This window comes from Scomber scombrus, chromosome 11 (genome assembly GCF_963691925.1).
Source record: "Scomber scombrus chromosome 11, fScoSco1.1, whole genome shotgun sequence".
Classification (NCBI taxonomy): domain Eukaryota; kingdom Metazoa; phylum Chordata; class Actinopteri; order Scombriformes; family Scombridae; genus Scomber; species Scomber scombrus.
In genome coordinates, this window is record NC_084980.1 from 8209064 (window position 1) to 8233504 (window position 24441).

Below are 24441 nucleotides of genomic sequence, written 5' to 3' on the forward strand. Positions count from 1 at the left end.
GTGTGTGTGTGTGTGTGTGAGTGCGTCCAAGTGCTCACTCAACCTTTCTTTCCCCATTCTCCGCCCAGCTATTCTTCACGGTGTGGTTCCTTTCTGAGTGTGTCTCTCTACAACCCTGATACGAGTATCATGTGAGTTAGCAACAGTGGATAAAACCCTATCTATCTATCTATCTATCTATCCATCCATCCATATTTTTTTCTTCCTTCGTTCCTTAATACCTGCCTTCCAGCAGCCTGGCAGTTACAATTAGATCTCAAATGCTTAAGCCCACAAACTACAAATATATGCTGTACTTTCTGTTCCTGTTCCTGCTGATCATTTCCCAGAGTTTACTCTAAGATTTGAGATTCATTTCCTACCTTCCAGACAGCTGTTGTTTTCAATCCATTTCACCGCACGTTGGAAACTCATCTCGCACAGACTTACAAGCTTGAATTAGCCAAACTTATCACAAGAAATCTTTTGTCGCCCTTATTTTGCAGATCCTTTTGAAAACTTTTCTGTAGTGGCTCTTTCAAGGTTGGGCCAGAATCCGAAATGCATTCAGTAGACGCACAAAAAAAGGTTGGAAAATTAGACTTGGGACCTACAATGAGCAGCCTTGGGAACTGCAAAATAAAAAAAAATAAAAAAATGAAGTGGATCAGAGTTTGAAAATAAAAAGGTGAAAGTTTTGAGCCACACAGTGTAGCTCTAAAGATGGAAATGTCAGTCAGTTGGTCGGTGCACACGGAGGTGTCTCAATAACTAGATGAGTGGTCCAGAAATGTTGTACACATGTCCCCAGAGGGTGAAGCCATGTGACTTTTCCTCTAGTGCAGGCATGAGGTTGACATTTTTTGATTTCAGTGAAATGTCTCAACAACTGTTGGATGAATTGCAAGAAATCTGGTTTGCTTGGCTTAACTTTTCATCTATCTCCATCATCAAGAATTTCACTTTGTCCAGTTGACTTTATGAATTGATAAAACTAAAAATTCCAATCAGCCTCTGCTACACTTTATTTTTAGTGCTAACTACCAAATGTTAGGATGATAAAAAGCTAAACTAAGACTTGTTAAACATCAGTATGCTGATTTTAACGCAAAGCTCCGGTGTGCATGTACAGCTTCATGGAGCCGATAGCATGGCTGTAGACTCTTTGTGTTATTTAAAAAGTCCCCTACTTTACTTTTGTGTTAACTGTCACACAAAATAAAGGCAACAAAATGTTAATTGCGATCTCATGGAAGTCTTTGAAGGTTCATTTTGAAACTGGAGGGAAACGACTGGGAGCCAGTGGCTGCCTGGAAGGTAGGAAATCAATCTGCAAACTCGTGACTTCATTTGGAAAATGGAAAGCAGTAATGAAAAGTTTATGCCTTTTGTAGTTAACAGAATAAAACATGCAAAACCACTGGTACAGTCCTTTATTGGAATGCATGAAGTAACAGTGGACATCTCTGCGGCTCTGTTAAGTAGGTCAAAACTTGTAATCCCCCCCACCAAGATATGTTAGGGAGTCAGCAGGACATTTGTCGAGGCTGAGGTGGCAGGCGAGCCCCCAAAGCTTCTACAAGAAAGGAAATGTTTGGTCCATGTGAATAGAGGATGAGCGCCGAGAGCATGTATCAGTCTGAACAAGAACCTGAATGTTTTATGTCAAGACAATGGGGATGTATCTGTGTTAATGTTTCATAGCTGTGTGTTTACCAAGGCGTGAGGCCCCCTGTGTGGGTCTGTGTGTGTGTTTGTGTGTGTGCACACAGGTGTGCACAGTTTGAATGTTTCATGAAGGTTTGAGGTTTGAGGAGGGAGGTGTTTTGTGGTTGTTTATGCCTCGATGCGTCCTCTTTGGGTTTATTCACAGGAGGATGACCTGTGAGCTCCAACACGAGGCTGGCATTTATATATTTGTGTGTGTGTGTGTGTGTGTGTGTGTGTGTGTGTGTGTGTGTGTGTGTGTGCGTGCGTGTGCGTGTGTGTGTGTGTGTGTGTGTGTGTGTGTGCATGGGCTTTTGTTCTGGGAGGGGGGGCCGAGGGAATCATAAAAGATTCAGCTCCTCTGGCTGTATTGTTGTGGAGATAACAAATGTTTCCATTTAGTGATCATGCATGAGTTATAACTCCCAGGACATAGCTTATGCTGTTTGGGTGTGTGTGTGTCTGGAGTTGTGTGTCCTCACGCTTTCAAAGCCGCTGTATAGCTAACAAGCGGTCAGACTCTGGTAAAATGAACTCAGCAGAGTAAGACCATTGTGTAGTTAGACTACAAATTTTTATGCCTCAGGTAAGCACATAGACACAATTCTGCCTCACGTATCAGGGAGTTCAGTCCGATTCTTCACACTCAGCTCTATTCTTCAATTCTTCACACACTGATGTGCAGACAGGCAGATAAAACACACATGTAGGGACACAGGGACACACACACACACACACACACACACACACACACACACACACACACACACACACACACACACACACACACACAGCTCTATTATGCAGGAGACCTCTCCATCCAATTGATCACAGACATGAATTTCAGAACAAAAGGGAAATATTCCACCTCAAAGAGAAAAGAATTTCTAACAGAATGCCTAAACGTGGTGCACACTGTCCTCACCGTATACTTCTGAAGCCTTTGTAACACTGAATGAGTTATAAAGACAGTGTGAAACAATGTGCGCGCAGGCGTGCGTGCGTGTTCGTGTGTGAGTGCACGCACATCCACAAGGGTAAGCTGCTGAGCACTTCAAACCAAGGGCCTAATCAGCACCCCATAGCCCACCCACACAACCTCTCTCTGTATCTCTCCCTCCTCTGCTCATCTTATTTTCACTCCCTCTCCCCCTCCCACGGACTTGCCTCTGCGTTCTTCCGCTCTCCTCTCCCTTCAGCCCTCGTTTTCTCCCCTTCTCCTCTTCCTGCTCCTCCCTGGAGATGGCAGTGGTGTTTGTGAAGATGGGGGTGAGGAGAGGTTCGGTGGTGGTGGTGGGGTAGGGTTGGGGTTGGGGGGGGACTCCTGGGAATGCTGCGCACGGGCGCGAGCTCAGCACCGAGGTCATCCGAGTGCTCTCCCTGTCCTGGTGGTGATGTTGGAGGGTGAGGACAAGCCGGGGCTGATCTAGGATCTGTGTCCCTGGGGAGAGGCGGTGACAAGGCCGCTGGCGAATGCTATGACGCTGCTGAAATATTAAAGCTAATGGATCGTGGCGGTGCGTGCCCGCATGTGTGTGTGTGTGTGTGCATGTGTGTGTCTGTGTAAGCGTGTGTTGCTCATAAGTTGCAGCTACTTGAAGTGAAGTGGAGTGAACAAAGTGGAATGGAGATGGATAATGCATTACACTCTAAACAATGGCACGGAAGAGAGATCTTAGGCCTTAATACAACAAACCCTACTTCTGAGCATGAAAAATGGTGGGGGAGAGAAATGATAGGAAGAGAGGACAGGAGAGGAGATGAGGTGAGCTAGAAGGAGAGGAGAGGAAAGACAGGAGGAGAGAAAATAGAGGGGCGAGGAGCAAATAAAAATTAGAAAAAATGAGAGACTGCTAAGATCCCTCAGCTGCCAATAAGTAGACACGCACACACACACGCGCACACGCGCACACGCGCGCACGCACACACACACACACACACACACACACACACACACACACACACACACACACACACACACACACACACACACACACACACACACCGGCTTCAAGCTATCATACATATCGCCTGGAGCACAATACAGCTCGTTAGTGGGTACATGCTCAAAATGAGTCCCTCTCCTTCTCTCAACCCCTCCATCTCTCAAGCAGTTGTCAATGTTATTATTTCCAAATGAATACACACAAATGCACTACATTGTCTGACAAAATATGCTATAAATACACTCTGGGTGTGTGTGTGTTTGTGTGTGTGTGTGCGTGTGTGTGTGCGTGTGTGTAGTATGACAAACTGAAAGAAAAGGAGAGTGCCACGCTGCAAATACAGAACTCTATGATGCTATATGTTTGGGGGAGGGAAAACATGAACAACAATTAAAAATACAGTAGTAGGTTGACTACTGTGTGTGTGTGTGTGTGGGAGTGTGTGTGTGTGGGTGCGTGTGCGTTAGGAAAAACACCCACAGCAACACTTGTTCATACGAGACCTGAGAGAAGCGTGTTGAAATCACTGTTGCTCTGTGCAGCTCGTGGGCATTCAGTTAAATTATGGATTTCAGCTCTGTGTCTCTGTCACACTGTGACTGTGCCCCCCACCCCCCACCCTTTCTCTCTCTCCCCCTCTCACACACACACACACGTATATACATGTATACACATGCACACACAGAAGGCGGATGTGGAATCTCGTTGCTGTGAGATATAGACAGTGTTGTTTTATCACCACGACTGTGATGTTAATTAAAATCAGACAGACGTTCGCAAAGAAATAAGTTGAGCTCATTTCCATTCTGTGTGAGAGCAGGGAAAGTAGGCCATGCTCTGGAGGCGCGCCACCTTCGCTGTCCTACGGATGAGAAATGACTGACAAGCCGGTAGAGGAGAAGAGAGGACAGGAGAAGGAGAAGGAGACGGCCCCCCTTGTTTGTTATCCCCCTGACAATCCACACAAACAGCAGACTGCCATGCCAATGTGTCACATACTCTGGTTGTCACCTATCAAGTCTCCAAAGGCCAGAACTGGGCCACAGACTTGACTGTTGCTAATTCTTTCCACCTCATCCTCAGGCTCAGCGGGGCCCTCTGTGTCGCCTCATATAAGGCCCATTGACTTGTCTAATGGGTACGAACGCTGCTGCTCAGCCCTGATGGAGCAGTGTGCCTTGTTAGTCTCGGGTAAAACACTGGTGGAGCTGCACATTAAAACTCTGCGTGAGGCATCGCCGTCGTCCCTCGAGTTGGTCACACGAGCTCATTTGCATAAGCTGCCTTTTATTTAAACGGCACGCACACATGTAGCCACCTACAGCAAACGCGTATATGCACACGCAAGCCTCCCATCAGCCCTCAGGGAGATATACGCACACACCGACAAACGCACATACACCTAATTTCCCAAAACCGACCCCGTATGTGCCTGCTGAGATGCAAGGATTTAAGGGAATTTGCCTGCCAAAGGGAACCGTGCTGGATTTCATCATTCAAATATGTTATTCCTGCGCCTTAGGGGCAATTTGCCGTGTATTAGTGAACATTCACGACTGGTTTCCTTTGCCAGGAACAAGATAGTAAAGTTTACCGCTGCCAAGCATCTGTGAATTCATAGTGACGCCGGAAAATAAGAAATGAGAGTGGAAAAGGTCACTGGCAATATGAAAAAGGATTTTTTTTTTCCTGCAGGTAACTGCATTTTCTGGTTCAGAAGTGACAGATGATATAAATTTCAGCTGGATGAAAAGATACTCCATTATTTTACTATTTAGTGCCTCCCATACTTTATAAGGGATCTGGCTTTGTAGTTTGTTCCAGAAGCTCAGTTTCTGTAGTTTCAGGGTTTGAACTGATTATATTTTCATACACGATTGATTGGACATGAAGACTGCTGTGAATCAGTGTTTTAGGTGAAATGTTCCTGTTGAGATTGATGTTATAGCTGGATAGTAACTCGGTACTTCAGGTACTGTACAAATCTGAGCTACTGTAGATTTCCACTTCATACCTTGTTTCCACTACCGTTCAGAGGGAAATGTTGTAATTTTACCTCAACTGCATGTGTTTGACAGAGCAGATTCTACGTTGTACAAAACACAGCATACTGAATATTTTTTACTTCTGATACGTTCAGTAGATTTTGCTGATTATTCTCTCTACTCAAGTAAAATTATGAATGCAGTGTGAATGTAGTATCGATTTTTTAATGTAGCCTTTACTTGTAATTGACCATTTTTACAATGTGCTACTTCTACTGAAATCCTGATTATTTGGGAACATGGGATTGAGATTTCTACTATTGACTGAAAAATCCAGAAGCTAATGAAGGCACTGAACACAAAGTGTGTCCTACTTTACTGTGAAGTCCATTCCTAATGTGTTGTGATACCACAAAATGATCTCAAATTTGAGTGCGGAGAAGCTTTCCAGCTTCAGCAGATGAATGTAAAAACAGCCTTCTGGTGTCAGTCGCTGCACGGTGAAGCTCAAACATCCAAGTGAGGGAACAATATGCAAAACACATTTTTTGGGGAGAGGGACTTTAAAGTTATGTAGAGATGTGTATATACTGAGCTGTAGGACACTTGATAGTATTCCCCTTTCATTTTTTATCTCATGGGAAATGGCTATACCTATGGTCGTTTCAGATAGTATATCATAACTGTGAGATACACAGACATATATAACTCTTAGTTATGACTCACTACGTAAAATCATGTCATTAGATGCCCGTGAGATGTTTATTTTTTATCATCCCTTTAACTACTGACGTAAATAGATTTCCATACTGATATGAGTGTTTTTCCAGAAGATGCAGACCGTGTATTTGCATTCCGGCCAATGGTAGACGTTTCATCTGTCTCGTTAGAGTCTAAACTCGTAAGACTTGGCTGGTGAGCCTGGTGCAGTCTGCGGGGGTTTGCGGCCACAATATAACTCCCGCTGCTCGGACCTCTTCTGCACCGTTTAGCGAGGAAAACTCTCTGATGGCTTTTGTCTAGTATGGACTAATGGCAGAATGGCTCAGCACGAGGCTTCTTTGATGCTTTTGATGCGCCTCATTAACAGTTTAAATTTACACCTGCCTCACGCATTCCTGCGGGATCCCCCCCTCACATATGAGTGGGAATGTTTGTTCGGTATAACGAGCCTCGTGAACATCTCTGATGTCTTAATGATGTTGCTGCTTATTGGGGATTTTTAAAACATTTTTTGCATATACAGTAAATGGATAGTAGTCCATGTGAAACACCATGTGTGCCTTAATAACCCCTAATAGGCTAAAATATTCCCGTTGAGGCTTCTAACGTTTGTATTTAACAGCCCTCTGTAATTCAGGTTCCTCTTCTTATTGGCCTGCAGCATCGCCTTTATAATAAGAGAGAGTTTGTGCATGTTAATTAGACTTGATTGATGTAAATGGTGATAGTCTAAACTACGATACAAAACTGAGAGTAATTTCAAACATTCAACCCAAAAGGGAGACTGGGGGTTCACGGCTGGGAGCTATTATTCGTAGTTAATAAATGCAAACATTTGTTCCTGATGGCTCACTTAACCTCTTAATTTATGTATGACCACCAGAGCCCTATTCAGCCGAGAGCCATCGGTCAAACAGGCCTTTACAGAAAGCCACCACATGGCCTCTTTCCCTCTTTCATCTCCGCTGTAATCACTGCGTGTTTCACGCAGCAACGAGCGCCACTGCGCAGCCAGAACTGGCGCTCAAACGCGCCTAATTGTCCTGCGTATTGACAAGTTGGTTCCGGTGCATTACTGATTTTCCACTGCTTCGTGACGGCGCTCTGGCTGAGTTTGGGACATCTGTGGGGGGTCAGGGGTGAGGGCAACCCCGGAGCTGCGTCCATCTGCCCAACAAATACCCACATCTTCAGACACAAGCCTGCTAAACACCTCTAATAGCCTGTCTAACATTTGCATTATTAGTCCTAATGAGCGAGCGAACGTGAATGGAGAGTAAGCCTATTACATTATCAATGAAATACCGCCTATAATAATGATTGCTACTGAGTAAGATGAAAATAATGACACAGTGCAAATTCTCCCCATTATCTTGGCCCAAAGCACCACAGTCGGAGTGTCTTTCTTTGTGCAATCAAAAGGATATCAAGCTGAATCTAGGACACAGACATGAAACAGCAACTTCTAGATGGTTTCCTAATCCTCTAATCTTTTTTTAGGAGGACAACTCTGAGATGTGTCCTTAAACTCAGTGGATTTTTAAAAACATATTCAGAGTCACTGCCTTGTGGAATTACTGCCACTCTTAAAAATATAAAAGGCAGAGAAAAATAAACACTTCATGGAAATGGCTCCACACTCTATATTTTATCCCAGTCCAATCAATCATATTTTTATAGATCTAGTGACCTATAAAGTTGAAGGTGTAAATTTAAAGAGGTGGGTATTGAGATTCAAGTAAGCTGTGTTATCTGTATAACATGTCAATAATAAAAGCCTATCAATTATTAGTATTTAGCCTCTCCTCATACATATACAGTGTCATGACAAAGTCAGATGATAATACCAAGATAGGCATGTATGTGTGGATGGATGTCATGTCATCTATTTGTAAGTTGTAATATCATTGCATGTGATGTGTTTATCCTGCTTTACAGAAAACTGACCTTTAGGAATAAAGTACACAGAGCATGGACAGGACTGTGTATGGTGGCCTGAAACTGACCAAAAAACCCCCAACAATACACAGAATCAAAATGAATGTGTGCTAGAGAATGAGAGCAGACCTTAAAGTAAAATTTTAAAGCTGATTATGCTTGCATTGGATGATTTCATGGCCATTTGGGCTGATTCAGTTGAGACAAATTGTAGGTTAAACAATGACACAGGCTTATAAAGTTAGCTAACATTTAGCACCTAGCATTTTACACATTCAGCAGACACACAGTAGCATTCAGCTGGAGTCATGTTTGTGTTCAGCTGATGAATGTACATTTTACTCTTCTTTTCACCCTGTTTCAGTCTCTATTATATAAAAAAATAAATATCTGTCTCTTTAACTGCTAACAGCTATATTATATTCATCAGCCTGTCGCTAACTTCAAGCATTTGGTGCTGTGAAGGTAGCATACAGCAGGTTTATGTTTATGTAGGTTTATTTTGCTGAAATTAGCTGTTTGCTGCGACTGGAAGTTATGGTGGTGAGAGCAGTGAGACCGAAATTAACCATAAAGCTTTAAAAAGCCATAAAAGCAACCCATTTTACAATACACTCACTCATCTGATCCATTGTTAATATATTGATTACAGTAGATGTAAAGGATCATGTGTATGAAAACATTTGAATTATCCTTGAATACCACCATAAGATACTGGGCTGGAAGAAATCTCAGTGGGAGATAAAGAACTCATTCAGTCATTGTTTTATAGTATGAGGGTTCCTTTGTGCTACAGTGTGGGAAAATAATGTGCCATATGCACCTGTAGTACTTTTCATGTCATGGTATATCAATCTGGGTCTCTGCAGTGATGTATCAAGCTGGATTAGCTCATTTAAGTACAAGTGGAATTTGCAATCCTACAGGGTTTCTTATGCAGTCCATTACATACACTCTCTTCCTAATATAGGCCCCTCAGCTGTGGTGAAATCCAGGTTTTGAAGGGCCCGCCTGGCCCCTGTGTCCCAGCCAACCACACCCACCAAACACAGACAAAAAGGCCCTTGCTCTGGCGGAACGAACCGGGTTTGGCCCACTCATTGCGTTTGTTAGCCCCACAGAGGCCCTGAATATAGAACAGCTATTCTATCTAATGAGGCAGAACTTCATGGCTGCCTCTATAAAACTGTCAGCCTTCTGTTCTCTGGCAACAAAGCCTGAATTTTTAAAAGTTTCACTCAATTTTTTTCTCAGTGACACACAAACTGTTAAGATGAATCGAACGCGGGCTTTTTCCTCTCTGTGACGCGAGACAAGTGTTGCAAACAAAGATGACTATGTGGAGAAATAGGGCGCTTAGAATGGAGGAGCGATCAAGAATAACGCCTCCGCAGGGAGAGCTTTTGATGACATGGGGTTGTAGTTTTATGAAATAGCCTACATTTGGCTTTGTGTCGAGGGTCTTTGTGGAATTGTGAGTGAGGATGTTTTCCTCATCTTTTTATATTCTAATCTATGAAGATACTTCCTAGACCCAATACTAATTTGACTATTTCTCATTTATTGTGAGCAGAGATAATTGGGTGTTGCCTGCTGCGTGTGTTTGTGTGCCTGCAAGGATCTCTGTGTTTACTTAGCTTGTTTTTTATCTTTGATGGCAATGGAGACCCAAAATGTAGCATGCTGACAACGTTTCATAACTTTATCACTTGAAATGATAGTCCTGCAACCAAAACACTTTTTATTTCTGCATTTTATAACGCAAGTGTGAAGTCAAAAGGTTGTCTCTGCTGAGTGCAGCTCTGGTATCAAAGATTTAACATCACATTTAAGGACTGTAGGAAGATTATTGAGGTGGTAGGGGGTTGTGAACATTATGTTTGACTTTGTAAAATAAAGCAAGTCATCCCCAAGGGTTTAATGTTTTCTTTAAACCCTCCTCTTCACTGAGAGAGAAAAACTGCAACACCCTCCCCACAACATGTCAGTGTAATATAACACTATTAAAAAGGTACTTGTTGTTCATGTTCCTCAGTTTAAACCTTAATATCGTTACTGAACTTCTAATGCACACCACCAATGTCCACATTACAGTAAAAAGCCCCGACGCAGAGACAGAACTGTTGTCCTCTGCATATGGTAAAGTGCACTTTCAAGAACCATTTGGATGAAACGATTTATGTAACTATTCACTGTGTTGTAGAAACCTTGAGTTTACTAATTCAGAACCTTTCAGGAGATATGGATTTCTTAAGCAAAGAGACTTATCGACAAACTCAAACGTGATTGATCGAGGAGACAACAGTTACATATCAAAGTGTTGACACAGTGAAATGCCACATCAAGTCTGAAGGAGAACTGTCTGCATGCTTAGTTAAACCTCTCGCCCCCATCCAGATTAGGATTCCTTTGTAGCAGATCGTTTTGGCCCAAGTCGCAATACACAAAACTCTCGCCATACTTCAACGCCCGCTCCCTGGCAACGGCCGTGTGGAGAAACTGAGAGAGGTACAATTAGGGCTGGGTACTGAATTTAGACACTTTTATGGCAACGACTGAACTGCTTCGATACTATGGAATATCAAAAAAGTCTTTGTCATTCAACCAAATTTCGATACCTAGCAGGAGCGGAGCTGTCTGGAATATCCAGCTACAGCTTCTCAACATAAACAGCAATGACGGAAACAGCAACAGTGTCAACATCGGTTTCATCAGTAACAGGAAGTTTTAACCAACACACTAAACCTTCAGATAATACAATATGAAGCTGTATTAAAATATCAAAGATGATGATCGTTTTACGTCAAAACAGCGGTGGTCTGGCGAATGGCAAACGGCTGACAACAGCATCTTGTGAAGCTCTGCTAACTTTAGCTTACATTTTGTATTGTAACATAGTTTTCTTTTTGTTAGAATGGATTTTATAAAAATTGGCATTCGGAGCCCCCTCGTAGTCGAGCGGTTAGAGCGCATGCCACATAATCACAGCATCCTATGCTGCAGGTCATTCCCCTCTTTCTCACTCTTTCTCTCTCTCGCCCTGTTTCCTGTCAGCATCTCTGCCAGTTACTATCTAAATAAAAAACCAAAATAAATCTTCATAAAAATTCTTATTGAAAAAAAGTATTGTTCAGGAACTGGTATCAAAGTCACGGTATCGGTACCACTACCGGTATTGAACGATTGAACGATACCCAGTCCTAGGTAAAATTTGAACCAAGACAGAACAGCTGTCTGCTTCTTAGTTAATCTTCCCAATCCTATGTGTAAAAATTCCTTCAGATACTGTATTGCAAATGAAGACTGAAATGAAATATAAATTTAGTCCATGGGAAAAAATAAGACCCTATCTAGCTCTCTCCCAAAAAAGTGTCTAACCTACCTTCAAAATGACAATACCCTCCGCCTTCTCAGACCTCACTCTACCCTCCTCTAAAAACCCTTTATGTACACTTTGAATATCTAAACTCAAATGACTACAAACACTGTATGACTGCAGGGCAACATCTATTTGTAGCTGACTAAACTTTGATTGAAACCTTCCCATTCGGGGTCAAACCATCAAGAGCTATTTATTTGCATACCACGTTCAGCGGATAAAACACAATTCAAAGTGTGCTGACAACAAACAGCATATGAGGCATAAGGACTTTGACACACCAGATCAGAGGGAAACACATCTGTGCTCTCTTAGACAGATATGCCTACTCAAAAGTTGTCATGCAGCTGAATGTCTCGAGTGGTTCACTTCAGTAGTGTCTCATACTGGGCGGAGTGCGACTGATCCAGGAGATCTGAAAGATAATTTTGTCCTTTAGTAGATAGCCTACTTTGTTGAACACATTGTCTTTGCAGCTTCGCCTCATTAGCCCTCTCATGGCCTGCATGAACAATCAAGGCTGGGCTGTTGAAATATTGATTAGCTCTATAGTGAGCAGAGAGATATTTCTTCTTTTTTCTTTTTTTTTGGTGTGAGGCGTTTTGGTGCATATAGACTATTTGTTGAATATAGTTATTTGTCTTCTAGGGTTGTTTACTCCTAAGGGAAAACAATGCCTTCCCTTCAAAGTCTCCCTGGCACATGCAGAGAGGACACACTGATCGCATAATGCTGTGGTTGTGTGCATGTGTGCTGCAGCCTGCCTTCTGTGTGTGTGTGTGTGTGTGTGTGTGTGTGTGTGTGTGTGTGTGTGTGTGTGTGTGTGTGTGTGTGTGTGTGTGTGTGTGTGTGTGTGTGTGTGTGTGTGTGAGGACCCCGTGGACTGTATGGGTGGGTGTGCATAGTGTCTCCTCATATTTTGCATTTTTTTTATATGAGGCATGTGCTGTAATGTTCAAAGAGAATTATAAAGTATTGTTTATGGAGGGCGAATGCATAAACAGGGGCGCTTTAATGCTTTTAATGGGGCAGCTGTGGCTCAGGAGGTAGAAGGGGTCGTCCACTAAGCGGAAGATCGGCGGTTCCATCCTCGGAAGTGTGTTGAAGTGTCAAAGTGTCCTTGGGAAAGACGCTGAACCCCAAATTGCTCCCAAAGGCTGTGCCATCAGTGTGTGAGTGTGTGTGAATGTTAACATTCAGTGTAAAAGCGCTTTGAGTGATCAGAAGACGTAAAAAAGTGCCATATAACTGCAGTCAATTTACCATCTGTGAGTTGGACTTGTGTTACCTGTGCGATCCTGTTAGTCACATTAATATAGGGCTGCGCCATGCTCTAAATAGCGCAGCAGGGACTTGAAACAGAAAGAGAAAGTAGAGAAAGACAGAGACATAGGAAAAGGTAAGATTGGAGAGGAGTGGGAGAGAAGATAAGAGAGAGGAATTACAAAGTAAGTGCAGAGTGGGAGTTCTGTTGCCTATCAAACAAGCAAGTGCAAGAAGCGTTCCCACCTTGGCTTGCTAATGCACTCAGTGATTGTCTTGTGTGACTCATAGACTCTATAAAGTAGGTTAGTGGGTTATTGCTTAAAGTTAAAAAAGCTAATAAGCCTCAAAATGTTTTTTACTCATAACAGGAATATTTGGCAGTAAAGCAGTCTGTCATAAAGTTTGTTTATGATAATGAAATGTATCATTAAAGATAAAATGTTATAAACCCACACAGCAAAAAAAAGAAAAAAAAAAGCTTATTTGTTTGTCAGACTACAGACCAAAAATTCTTTGATCTCATCCAGAAGAGTCATTTAAGCGTTTTTACTTCTCTGATCAGTTTAAAGAAGACATTTGAGCAAAGCAGTGCCTGGTATTTTGACACATGATGCTGAATCTGACAGCAGACCAGTAAAGAGTGAAATAACAAAACACACGTAGCATTATCATGTAACAGATCCGTCCTGAGCCATCACCATTTGCTGAATGAAGACTGTGATATGTGATCGAATGCTCTCAAATCTAGGAGGGGGACCTTTGAGTTTACAGTACTTTTTGACATCTAAGTTCAAGAATAGACTTCCATGTTCAAAAATATACTGTAAAGTTGCAGTAATAATTATGTAAACAAAACTTTTTTCTTTTTTTTTTTCTTCAACATTTTGCAGTGACTGTCTAACACTTGTCAGCCTTAAATAACTGTGTGTGATCGAGCTGTGGAGCAGCTGTTAAGTGTAAATATAAATGCTGCCCTAACGTTGAAGATTTAACTATGTTGCCACCATGGTGATGCTGAGTGTTATACATCTGTTACGGATATATCTGCAAGATTGTTAATTTCCAGGATGTTAGGGACTGTATAAAAATGATTAAGTTTTATTTATATAGCGCATTTCATACACAATGGCAACTCAATTTGCTTTACATAAAACAAACATTTAACAGTAAGAATTGGAAATAAAAAAACATAAAAACATGCAATTTGAGAAATAAAAATAAAGCCTAGGCTGGATAAGGTGCCTGATTCACAAAATCAAATAGTAATATAATAGCAAGAGTAATTAGTGTTTACTTTAGACAGAGAGAAGAATGAAGTACAACCGACCCCAACAACATGTCATAATTAAAAGGCAGTATATTAGTACAACTCATTTGATTCTGTTTTAAACCAAAAAATCTCTGTGGAACGATTAGCCAATACCGAATGAGAAATGACATTTTGAGACTGTTTGCCTAAGAAAAAAAGGACACAATAGGCTGCAAATGCTAGTGGCCCAAAAACTACAGAAGCAAAGGAAGAAATAAGATGATGTATAGCAACAAAATTTGCATTTGGAGGTCGGGTGAATAATTGGCTTAACAAACCAGATGATTTTGCAGCATTAGGCCGATGTTTATTTCCTGTTTCCAAACACAAGCTTCACATATCCAACTGCGAGTCAAAACTGTTTTCAAAAACCAAAGTAACTACGATAATCCCCTAACCTTAACAACATGAAGATGAAGGTAGCTTAACCTTGAAGAAGTAGTAATAATCGAAAGTAACAATGCACACAAAGTCCAATTCCCCCTAAGTTATTCTACATTTGTACAAAATAGCACTAGTTTTCACTCAAGGTGAAAACTAGTTTCTGTCTGTTGTTATCTTTTAAATTGACGTTTATCTGAAAAGTGTAACTTTCACCCTGGTTCAAACTCATGAATCCAGAGTGACATCCTTCACTCCTTCTCTTCCATAAAACTCATACTAGCCTATCGTCAATAGAAATAAAAATTACCCTCACCATTTTCTGACTATGCTGTAATTTTTGTACACTCCCTTAAGAGAAGGTCATTGAATTTCTTCCTTATAGATCATTATAAGCCAGACAATGTCCAATTGATTGACAGATTAGCACAGATATGTATGGCTATCAAACCGCATTTGGCTAAACTTCAACTCCACACATGAAATGGGGCTCATCTGCATGTTGCTGCCCCCCCCCCCTTTTTTTAATGCACACGCAGGATCGTGCAAAGAAGAGAGAAGGGGAGACATAACTTCACATGAGTGATATCCAGACGTCTGCCATTCCCTCCCTCCATGCTTCTCTTAACTCATCCACCCCCATCTGTTCATCCATAGCGCAGCACAATCTGTCTCCCTGCAACCATCAGGTGCGCACACACACACACACACACACACACACACACACACACACACACACACACACACACACACACACACACACACACACACACACACACACACACACACACACACAGCCCCCAAGCCTTTCATTGGCGCACACTCTAACTTTTAGTTCATGTTTGTCTTAACAGTAAGAAAATAAGGATGTGGGAGAGACTTGTTTTCACCAAACATCCTGAGACCAGATACACTCTTCTAATTCTTTGGCCCAGAATCTCCAACTAGATTTAAGCAGGGGCCAAAGTTGGTCCCATGTAACTCCCCATATATCGTCCCTTTATTCGAGCTTGATGTGAGAATCTTTATGTGCGCTCCTCCTGACCTCCCCTGAATCCTGCTCCAGAATGCCAGTGATGGACACAGCTCCAGACAAAAGCGTATGAGATTCAAAAGCAGTGAAAGGAAGAATGAGAGGGGAGGTGGGGAAGTTTGGAGGGAAAGGGGCCGTGCGGACTTTAAATCATCATTGGAAAGTCATTAGAAAGCTGGCGGGGCCGGGCAGAGACGGCCGCACAGATTGCGCGCTCCCGAGCACAATACCGGTAATGAAGTGGAAGCGAAGAGGGAGTGTCCCAAGACAGATTTCTTTGCACTTGTTACTCCACTGGCCCTAAAGTTCCCCCACAATCTGTGTGTGGGGTGTAAAAAGTTGTATTCATGAGATGTTAACCGTTTTGTTTGTCGGGAGGAATTTATTCAAAGTGTTGCAGCTATCAGCGACAGATGGGCTGGAAGGTGATAGATTGGAGCAGGAGTTAACTAAGAGAAAAAGAGTTGGAGAAAAGAGAATAAATGTTTAGTGTAACTGGACGTTATCAATCTGGTTGCACTATGGTGCCAGTATATGCCTGCTGCTCCATTCAGATCTAGCTAATTTCAGTTCACTGCCTGCAGCGTCACACGTAGCCTATTGGTCCATCTCATTACTTTAATCTTACTTAAAGCTGATTTTCACATATTTCCAATGCAGTATCATCTGATGGTCTTTAATTAAGACGCGCTAATCATGAAACAATCTTATTTAACTTATTTAGGGACTGTAGGGAAATGATCAGAGCAGCAGAGAGGCTCAGATAGGGGATTGTTATTATACTTTATCTTTAGGTTGAGCCTGATCTGAGTTCTGAGACATAAATAGTTTCACTTGCACTACGGTTCACAAAGCTGCACGTTCCACAGAATTGTCTCCACACGTTAGAAAACCCACTAAAATATTATTGACTACATGATTAAACAAGTTTAATCAATGTAACTTAGATGATTGAGACATGAAAGTGTTGCAATTTCTTTCTGAGACAAGCAGAGGGTTCAAAGCATATGTTAGGGGTGCAATTAACAGTTTCATTATTTATTTGTCATCAGCATCTATCTATCTATCTATCTATCTATCTATCTATCTATCTATCTATCTATCTATCTATCTATCTATCTATCTATCTATCTATCTATCTATCTATCTATCTATCTATCTATCTATCTATCTAATCATCTTATTTTCAATCAGATATGGGCTTAACCATTTCAGCTCCAGAAACACACTTTTTGTTTGTTTTTTAAAGTTCAGCCCCTTTTACCACCTCATTCATTTTTGTACAGTCCCTGAAAGTTAGTTATAGAGACTTTTTGTCACCTTGAGCCTGATAAAAATTACTTTATTTGTAGCAACTTAAGGACTTACTATTCAAAGTGGATATTTCACTCTGAACTGTTATGACCTTAACAGACTCGTAATGTCAGCCTTCAACAATTATTCTTCACCTGCAGGGGCCGCACACAAGGGCCTGATCAAGCTGCACACCACTTCATCATGTATTCCATTTCGATAAGAGTTTAGGAATAATACAGGTTGAATGAGCACATCTTACCCTCTATAAGTGAAGTGCCATCCTCTCTTTAAGACCTCTATACAGGGCCGTGACACAAGTCTCTCAAGTGTCGCACTCTGGAGCTGATGGGCGCATTCACTCCTAATCATTTTCATCAATAGTGTGGAGGATGAAGCCATTACCCAGACGAGCCCCGGAGTTCTCTGGTGGAGAGGCGATAATTGGATAATTAGTGCTGGGAACCAATTAGGTCTGTGCGCTTGTGATGGCACGCGAGTTAAGCAAAGGTTAGGTGAGAGGGTGGGGGGAGGAGGAGGGGGGGGGGGTGGAGGGGGTTCAGCAGCAGTCTGATCGATTATTTTAGACACCCCCTCACACACGCACGCACAGACAACTTCTCTTTCTCACCCTCCTGCTCTGTCTCCCCACTCTCTCCTTCAACCGCTTATCTGTTGGACAAAGGAGACCAAATCGCCTATTTCCATCTCAATGAGTTAAGCCCCAACAAGAGGCAGGGATCGGGCGACCAGCTTCAGACCCCAAATACCCGGCGATCACTACAGCAAATGGGGACCACAATGCTGAAGAAAAGAAAGAAAAGAGGAGAGCGAGGGAGAGAAGGGGGGGGGGGGGGGGGTCCTCAAAAGATATATTTATATATGTTAAAGAAAATGCTAATATGGGCCCGTGAAGAACAAAAGAGGTTTTCAGACACTCTCCCTAATTCTACTATTGTTGAACTCGCGTGCAGACGGCTGAGATTGACACGGTGATCACGTGAGAGAATTAGAATTTTTTTTTGGTAGGTGTGTGTGTCCTTCAACTGACAGCTTTGCTTCGGGGGTGTTGAGGATGCAAAAGCCTGTCCAACATTGTCTTGTTGATGCACGCGCACACGCACGTGCGTAAAGTTTAATCCGCGAGGCGAGACTTAACATAGTGTAATTTGCTTTTGATTGCATGTGTCTTTCTGTCTCTCTCTCTCTGTGTGTGTGTGTGTGTGTGTGTGTGTGTGTGTGTGTGTGTGTGTGTGTGTGTGTGTGTGTGTGTGTGTGTGTGTAGGAGTCTGTGAGTGAGAGAATGCTGTATTAGCGGTATTAGAGTCCGGTGTGCTCTAAACACATAAAGAAATGAGAAGTAACAGGAGGAATAAAAACAAACCCCGCAGTCATCACATTATTACCGTGCTTTAGTGTATCTCCTCTACATTCACAATAGACTCTTCACAAAGCTTTTGACTGAATGAAGGATCTTCTGGATCCAACTTAATGTTGCTGCTGAAACAAATCCAGACTAACATTATCTTCACATTAGAACATACATTTCAGTCCCACCTTGCACCCTTTATAAAGTCTTGATCAATGGTTTTATTCATGGCAATACATCATTTACTAGATCATTTACTAGATCAGTTACAAGACCATAATTAGAACTAATTTAAGGATGCCAGATTGTCAAAATCACCTTAGCTGATGTTTATCCGTTTGTGTAATAATGCCGTTAGTACTCATTCATATGATTAATAGGTTGTTAATGAATGGACTTTTTCCATAAGGTACCTAAGTGGTCATATAGTCCAACAAGAGTCCAACAACAAGCTGGAAACCCAAAAGTTGCTGTTATTGGTTATTATACAGATCTATAAAGCTACAGTTAATGATTAATAAACCCTTTATGTATTTTATTTGAAGACTTTGTTGTGATTTATGTCTTATAACTGACCTATAAAGTTGTGTAGTGATGTATGAACCTTATTTAAAGCCATTAGTTACAACATATAAAGCTAAAGGAAAAGCAATTTCTGTAACACTCCCTAAAAAGGCTGAGAGTTTTGCTATGGTGTCTTTAATGACTCACAGAATGATAGCTCCTTATCGTTTAGGACAGGCCTGACTGTGTCTAACTATGCAAGCTGCTTGACTGGATGTTGTCCATTCAGGTGTCTCCTATTTGACTTTCTGTGGCAGATGGGTTCTTTATAGAACATGCCAAGTGATATTAGCTTCTACTGCAAGGCAAGTGTTGCCCCTGAAAAAGGTGGCTGTGTGCACGTGAGGGGAGGGGAGGAAAGGAAGAGGGGGGTTGAATATGGAGGAGAGGGGGAAGAGAGAAAGAGAGGCTGAGTCCAATGGGAAGAATGAGAAAATCTCTTAAAGAGCCGTGACGGGGCCCCGGCCGCTCTCTAAATGTATTTTAATAGGAGAGACCCTGATGTCCAGGGCAATTCATCTCCCATCTCCCTGTAATGAAAGGAGCCGTGGCCAGGACCGGGGCAGGTCTGGGGAAGGGGGAGAATGGGGATGGAGGGATGGTACAAAGGCTGCATGTGGCTTTGCCTCATTATGCTGCAGTTAGGCGGAGGGCTGCATGGAGGCAGCGGGGGTTAGGGTCCCCACAGACCGGCTCAGGGGCCACAATACCGGCGTGGACGGCTGTAAAGGGAGACCCTACCATGCCATTATTCCGGCGCTACTAACGAGGGCTTCATACGACTTTGATATAATCTCACTATTGAAATCCTGATAAATCCCCCCTGCGTTTACAGCCAAATCCCATTTGTAACGGGTTCGTGGAAGGCTGTGTGAGTGCGTGCGTGACCGTGTAGTGTGAGTGTGCGTGCGCGCGCGCGTCGTCCTCACCTGCGCCTTTCTGTTCTGGCAGGCGAGGCCAAGGAGAGTCACATGTTAAACCGGGACGTTACACTGGCTTTAATTAAAAAATCCCCTCTCTCGCGCACAAGACATCTCGTGAGCTGATCTGAGCTGAGACCAAATTAGAATAAAATCAATGTTTAAGTGGATATAGTCCTTTTTCCTGCCTCAGATATGATCTGATAGGCAAACAATTACTGGATTACAACACACTAGGGGGATGAATAATAGAAGGCTGAGCAAATTTATGGAATTTATTAATGAGAATAAAATGTGCACTAAAATTATGCTGTTACCACCAGTTACACCACATTCTTTTTGAATGTCTGGTTCTGCTATTATTCAGCATGTTACGCTGTATCAGCATTATGAGTCCATCCAAAGAGCATTATATGAAATCTTATCTGTCTGGGTGAGTGGATCGGGACACTTTGAGGTCGGAGGAAAGGACAAATCATGTCTTATTGTCGTCAGTAAGAAGTTTTTTTTTACAGGAGAAGGGGAGAGGTCACTAGACAGCTCAGCCTGCCAGTGACTGTTGTTACTCCAGTGGGTTACATGGGACACGTGCGTGGGGATCCAACTGAACAGTGTTTAAACATAAATCTCTTTACACTGAAAGTGCGCCTATAGGGTATGGCATCCTGAACAGACACTGCTATTCAAATGCTTTGTCCTCTAGCTCAGGGACACTGCGCATCTCTGTGCTCCCCCATGTGTTGGTGCGCAGACTCATTTAACAGCCCGAGGAACATAAACAAGCAACGGAAACTATAGCTGTATTAAATCAAGCCCCGCGTTTAGCCCATATATTGGATGCCAAGTTTTCGCACAGTCCAGGAATATCTAAACAGGGTTTAGAGGTCTTTCAGAAGTCCCCCTTTTTTTCCCCTCTCAAAGCCCGGATTGGTCACAGTGCAGCTCATTTGCATACCTCGCCGTATAAACCCTCCTGCAGACACTGCAGCCCTCTTGCGCTGAGAGAGCAGCACACCTCCAGTACAGAGAGAGAGGAGCGCATCCAGAGTGCGCATTGAAAGACATATGGAATATTTATTACAGGTTTTATACTGAAAAACAGCCCCGGAGAGTCGACAAGTGCGGGGAAGGAACAGCTTTTTTGTGGGTGCATTTTGTTTAAACTCTAAATCGGACTTAGTTGTGACAGTTTTGCTGAATTTCAGATTTATTTTGGAGTGAAGGTGTCAAGATGGGAGAAACAGGGTGGAACGGGTTGTTGTTGCTAATGTGCGTCTCTTTGGCGAACCTGGCTGCTGTCACATATGCAAAGACGGTGAAATATCAGACATTTGAGGAAGACGCACCAGGAACAGTGATCGGAAACTTGGCCAAGGACATCTCATCCACTCCCTCTTCATCGGGGGGCTCCCGGACCAATTTCAGGATGATGAAACAGTTCAACTCCTCTTTCATCCGTCTGAGGGAGAGCGACGGACAGCTGACCATAGGAGAAAGGATAGACAGGGAGCGCATCTGCAAACACACCCTGCACTGCCTCATCGCTTTCGACGTGGTCAGCTTCTCCAAAGAGCAGTTTAAACTCATCCACGTCGAGGTGGAGGTCAAGGACATCAACGACAACTCCCCCGAGTTCCCCCGGAAAGAGTCGAGTCTGGAGATCTCCGAGAACACAGCGGTGGGCACGCGGATCCCGCTGGACTTTGCCGTGGATGAGGATGTTGGGGTGAACTACATCCAAAGCTACCAGATCTCCGTAAACAGCCACTTTTCAATCGACGTGCTCAGCAGGGCCGACGGGGTTAAATATGCGGAGCTGGTGCTCATGAAGGAGCTGGACCGGGAGACGCAGGCTTCTTACGCGCTGGAGCTGGTCGCTATGGACGGTGGCAACCCGTCCCGCACCGGAACAACGCGCATCAACGTCAAGGTGAAAGACTACAACGACAACAGTCCGGTGTTCGACAGGAACAGCTTCTCCGTGGACTTGCCCGAGGACGCACCGATAGGCTCCCTCTTGCTGGACCTGAACGCAGAGGATCCGGACGAGGGACTGAACGGAGAGGTGGTGTACGGGTTCGGTAACCAGGTGCCCTCAGAAATCCGGCAACTCTTCAGAGTGGATAGAAAGACCGGACGGCTCACACTGGAGAGCCCGATTGACTTTGAAAGTAAGAACACGTACGAGTTTGACGTCCAGGCCACAGACCTGGGTCCGAACCCGAGCCCGGCCATATGCAAAATTGTAGTGCAGGTGCAGGACGTTAACGATAACGCACCGGAGATCTCCATCACCCCCATGACGTCCATCACGGCGGGGATAGCGTACATCACCGAGGCTGCAGCCAGAGAGAGTTTCGTGGCTCTGGTCAGCACCTCGGACAGAGACTCCGGCGCTAACGGACAGGTGCACTGCACGCTCTACGGACACGATCACTTCAGACTGCAGCAGGCGTACGAGGACAGCTTTATGATTGTGAGTACCAACCCGTTAGACCGGGAGAAAATCCCTGAATATAACCTCACAGTGGTGGCTGAAGATCTGGGCTCCCCTCCCTTCAGGACCATCACTCAGTACACCATCCGGCTGACGGACGAGAACGACAACGCGCCGGTGTTCAGTAAGCCAGTGTATGAGGTGGCTGTGGTGGAGAACAATGCACCTGGCGCATACGTCACCACGGTCGTGGCGCGGGACATGGACATGGGGTCAAACGGGAAGGTCAGCTACAAACTAGCGGACACCTACTTCATGGGCTCCCCTATTTCCACCTTCATGTCACTGGACCCAGCCAGCGGTTCGCTTTACGCGCTCCGGAGCTTCAACTATGAGGTGATGAAACAGCTGGAGCTCCGAATCACGGCCAGCGACAGCGGCTCCCCTCCTCTGTCCGGCAGCGCAAATGTGTTTGTGAGGATAGTGGACCAGAATGATAACGCACCGGCCATCACTCATCCCGCGCTCAATAACGGCTCCGCTGAAGTCCTCCTGCCCCGGGACGCACCGACCGGCTACGTCATAACCCGGGTGGAGGCACGGGATGCAGACGAAGGTGTGAACTCAGAGTTGTCCTTTGGGCTGGCCACCGGTGAACCCTCCGTGTTCTCTGTTAACAAAGCCACCGGGGAGATCTACCTCAACCAGGTGCTCAGCCACGACGTGGACGAAACCCTGAGCGTGACCGTTACAGTGAGCGACAACGGGAGGCCCGCGCTCACCTCCACCGCCACCCTCCACTTCCTCATCATCGCGGGCTCCCCGCCGAGCGACAGGACAGTGTACCAGTCAGGCGTCGGAGACGAGGTACACGCGCAGTGGGACCTGTCGGTGGTGATTATCGTTGTCCTCGCGGGGAGCTGCACGCTCCTGCTGCTCGCCATCATCCTCATCGCCACCACCTGCAACCGGCGCAAACGGGACAAAAGCGGAGAAGACAGTGACTCATACGGAGAGAAGGGCACGCTGGAGCGGGGCAGGAGCCACGTGGTGGACAACCCGCTTCTGCCTCTCCACGGGGCCGGGGGAGAAGCAGGCTTTGAGGGACACTCCTACAGCAGCCAGCCCGGTGGGTTCAACTCAGCTCACCCTGGGGGCATCGACATGTGCTCGGCCTCAGAGGATGGCAGCGAGGTGCCCTGCGTGTATGACTCAGACAGCAACAGCAAGCCCAGAGGGAATAAACTCGAGGTGAGGATGCACCCTGGGGACATGTGTGCTGAGGGGTGGGGTGGGGTGAGGTGTAGCGTGATGCACAATAATAACAAATCTGTATTTGTGTTCATCCAGCAGACACTAACCACTGCTTTCCTCTCTTTTATCTCTTCTTACAGGGCTACTCCACTCTGCCTGGCTATGGGAACGGTAAAGAGGCTGTGAGGCCCATCACCATATGGAAGGGCAACTCATACACCACCATCTCTGCCAGGGACCCGGCCTTCAGTGGCAAAGACAGTGGCAAGGGGGACAGTGACTTCAATGACAGTGACAGTGATGTGAGTGGAGACACTGGTCTGAAGAAAGATGGAGCAGTGGTTCCTCCCATGGGCGGCCAAAATGGTAAGGGAAAAAAATAGGAAAATTGGAATGGATTTATGATAGGAGATCAATTATTGGTTCTGAATCTAACTCCTCTTTGTCTTCTCTCAGCTCTGTGGGCTTGCACCAGTGAGTGTAAAGTCTTGGGTCACTCAGATCGCTGCTGGAGCCCTTCAGCAGTAAGAGCCAACGCAGCACCCTCCCCAGCCCCGACCCTCTCCTCCTTCAGCAGCCTATCCAAGACGGCATCCCTGCCTCGGGACCCCCATCGCAGGGACAACTACTACCAGGCCCAAATCCCCAAAACGACAGGGCTGCAGAGCGTGTACGAGAAGGTGCTGCACAGAGAGTATGACTACGTCCTGGTCACCCCTCCCAGGCCTGTGAGGGTCCAGGAGATCAGTGACATAACCATCCCTGTTTACACGCCCACCCCGACACACTGTCCCACCAATGACATTTAAAAGAGACATTGAACACACACATCTACACTCACTCTCAAATAAATGTATATTGTACTTAAAACTTTAATTTATGAATCACTGACGATGAGAATAATGTAAACAAGTTATCCTTTGCTGTGGAGAGTGTCCACATATAAGTTTATATCCTA

General features: G+C 44.3%; 1 protein-coding gene across 1 annotated transcript; it reads left to right on the forward strand.

The window, feature by feature from the left end:
• Window positions 1-21023: 21023 nt before the first annotated feature.
• On the forward strand, window positions 21024-24292 carry LOC133990866 (protocadherin-8-like). The gene is made up of 3 exons (XM_062429278.1): window positions 21024-23480; window positions 23624-23849; window positions 23940-24292. Exons 1-3 carry the CDS (start codon window positions 21024-21026, stop codon window positions 24290-24292), a joined length of 3036 nt encoding a protein of 1011 aa, XP_062285262.1.
• The last annotated feature ends 149 nt before the right edge of the window (window positions 24293-24441 follow it).

What these genes read in the sequence shown, in the direction of transcription:
- LOC133990866 (XM_062429278.1), top strand. Translation starts at nt 21,024, where the DNA reads ATGGGAGAAACAGGGTGGAACGGGTTGTTGTTGCTAATGTGCGTCTCT. An exon ending in CCAGAGGGAATAAACTCGAG is followed by an intron (nt 23,481 to 23,623) that starts GTGAGGATGCAC and finishes CTCTTCTTACAG; the next exon opens with GGCTACTCCACTCTGCCTGG. An exon ending in TCCCATGGGCGGCCAAAATG is followed by an intron (nt 23,850 to 23,939) that starts GTAAGGGAAAAA and finishes GTCTTCTCTCAG; the next exon opens with CTCTGTGGGCTTGCACCAGT.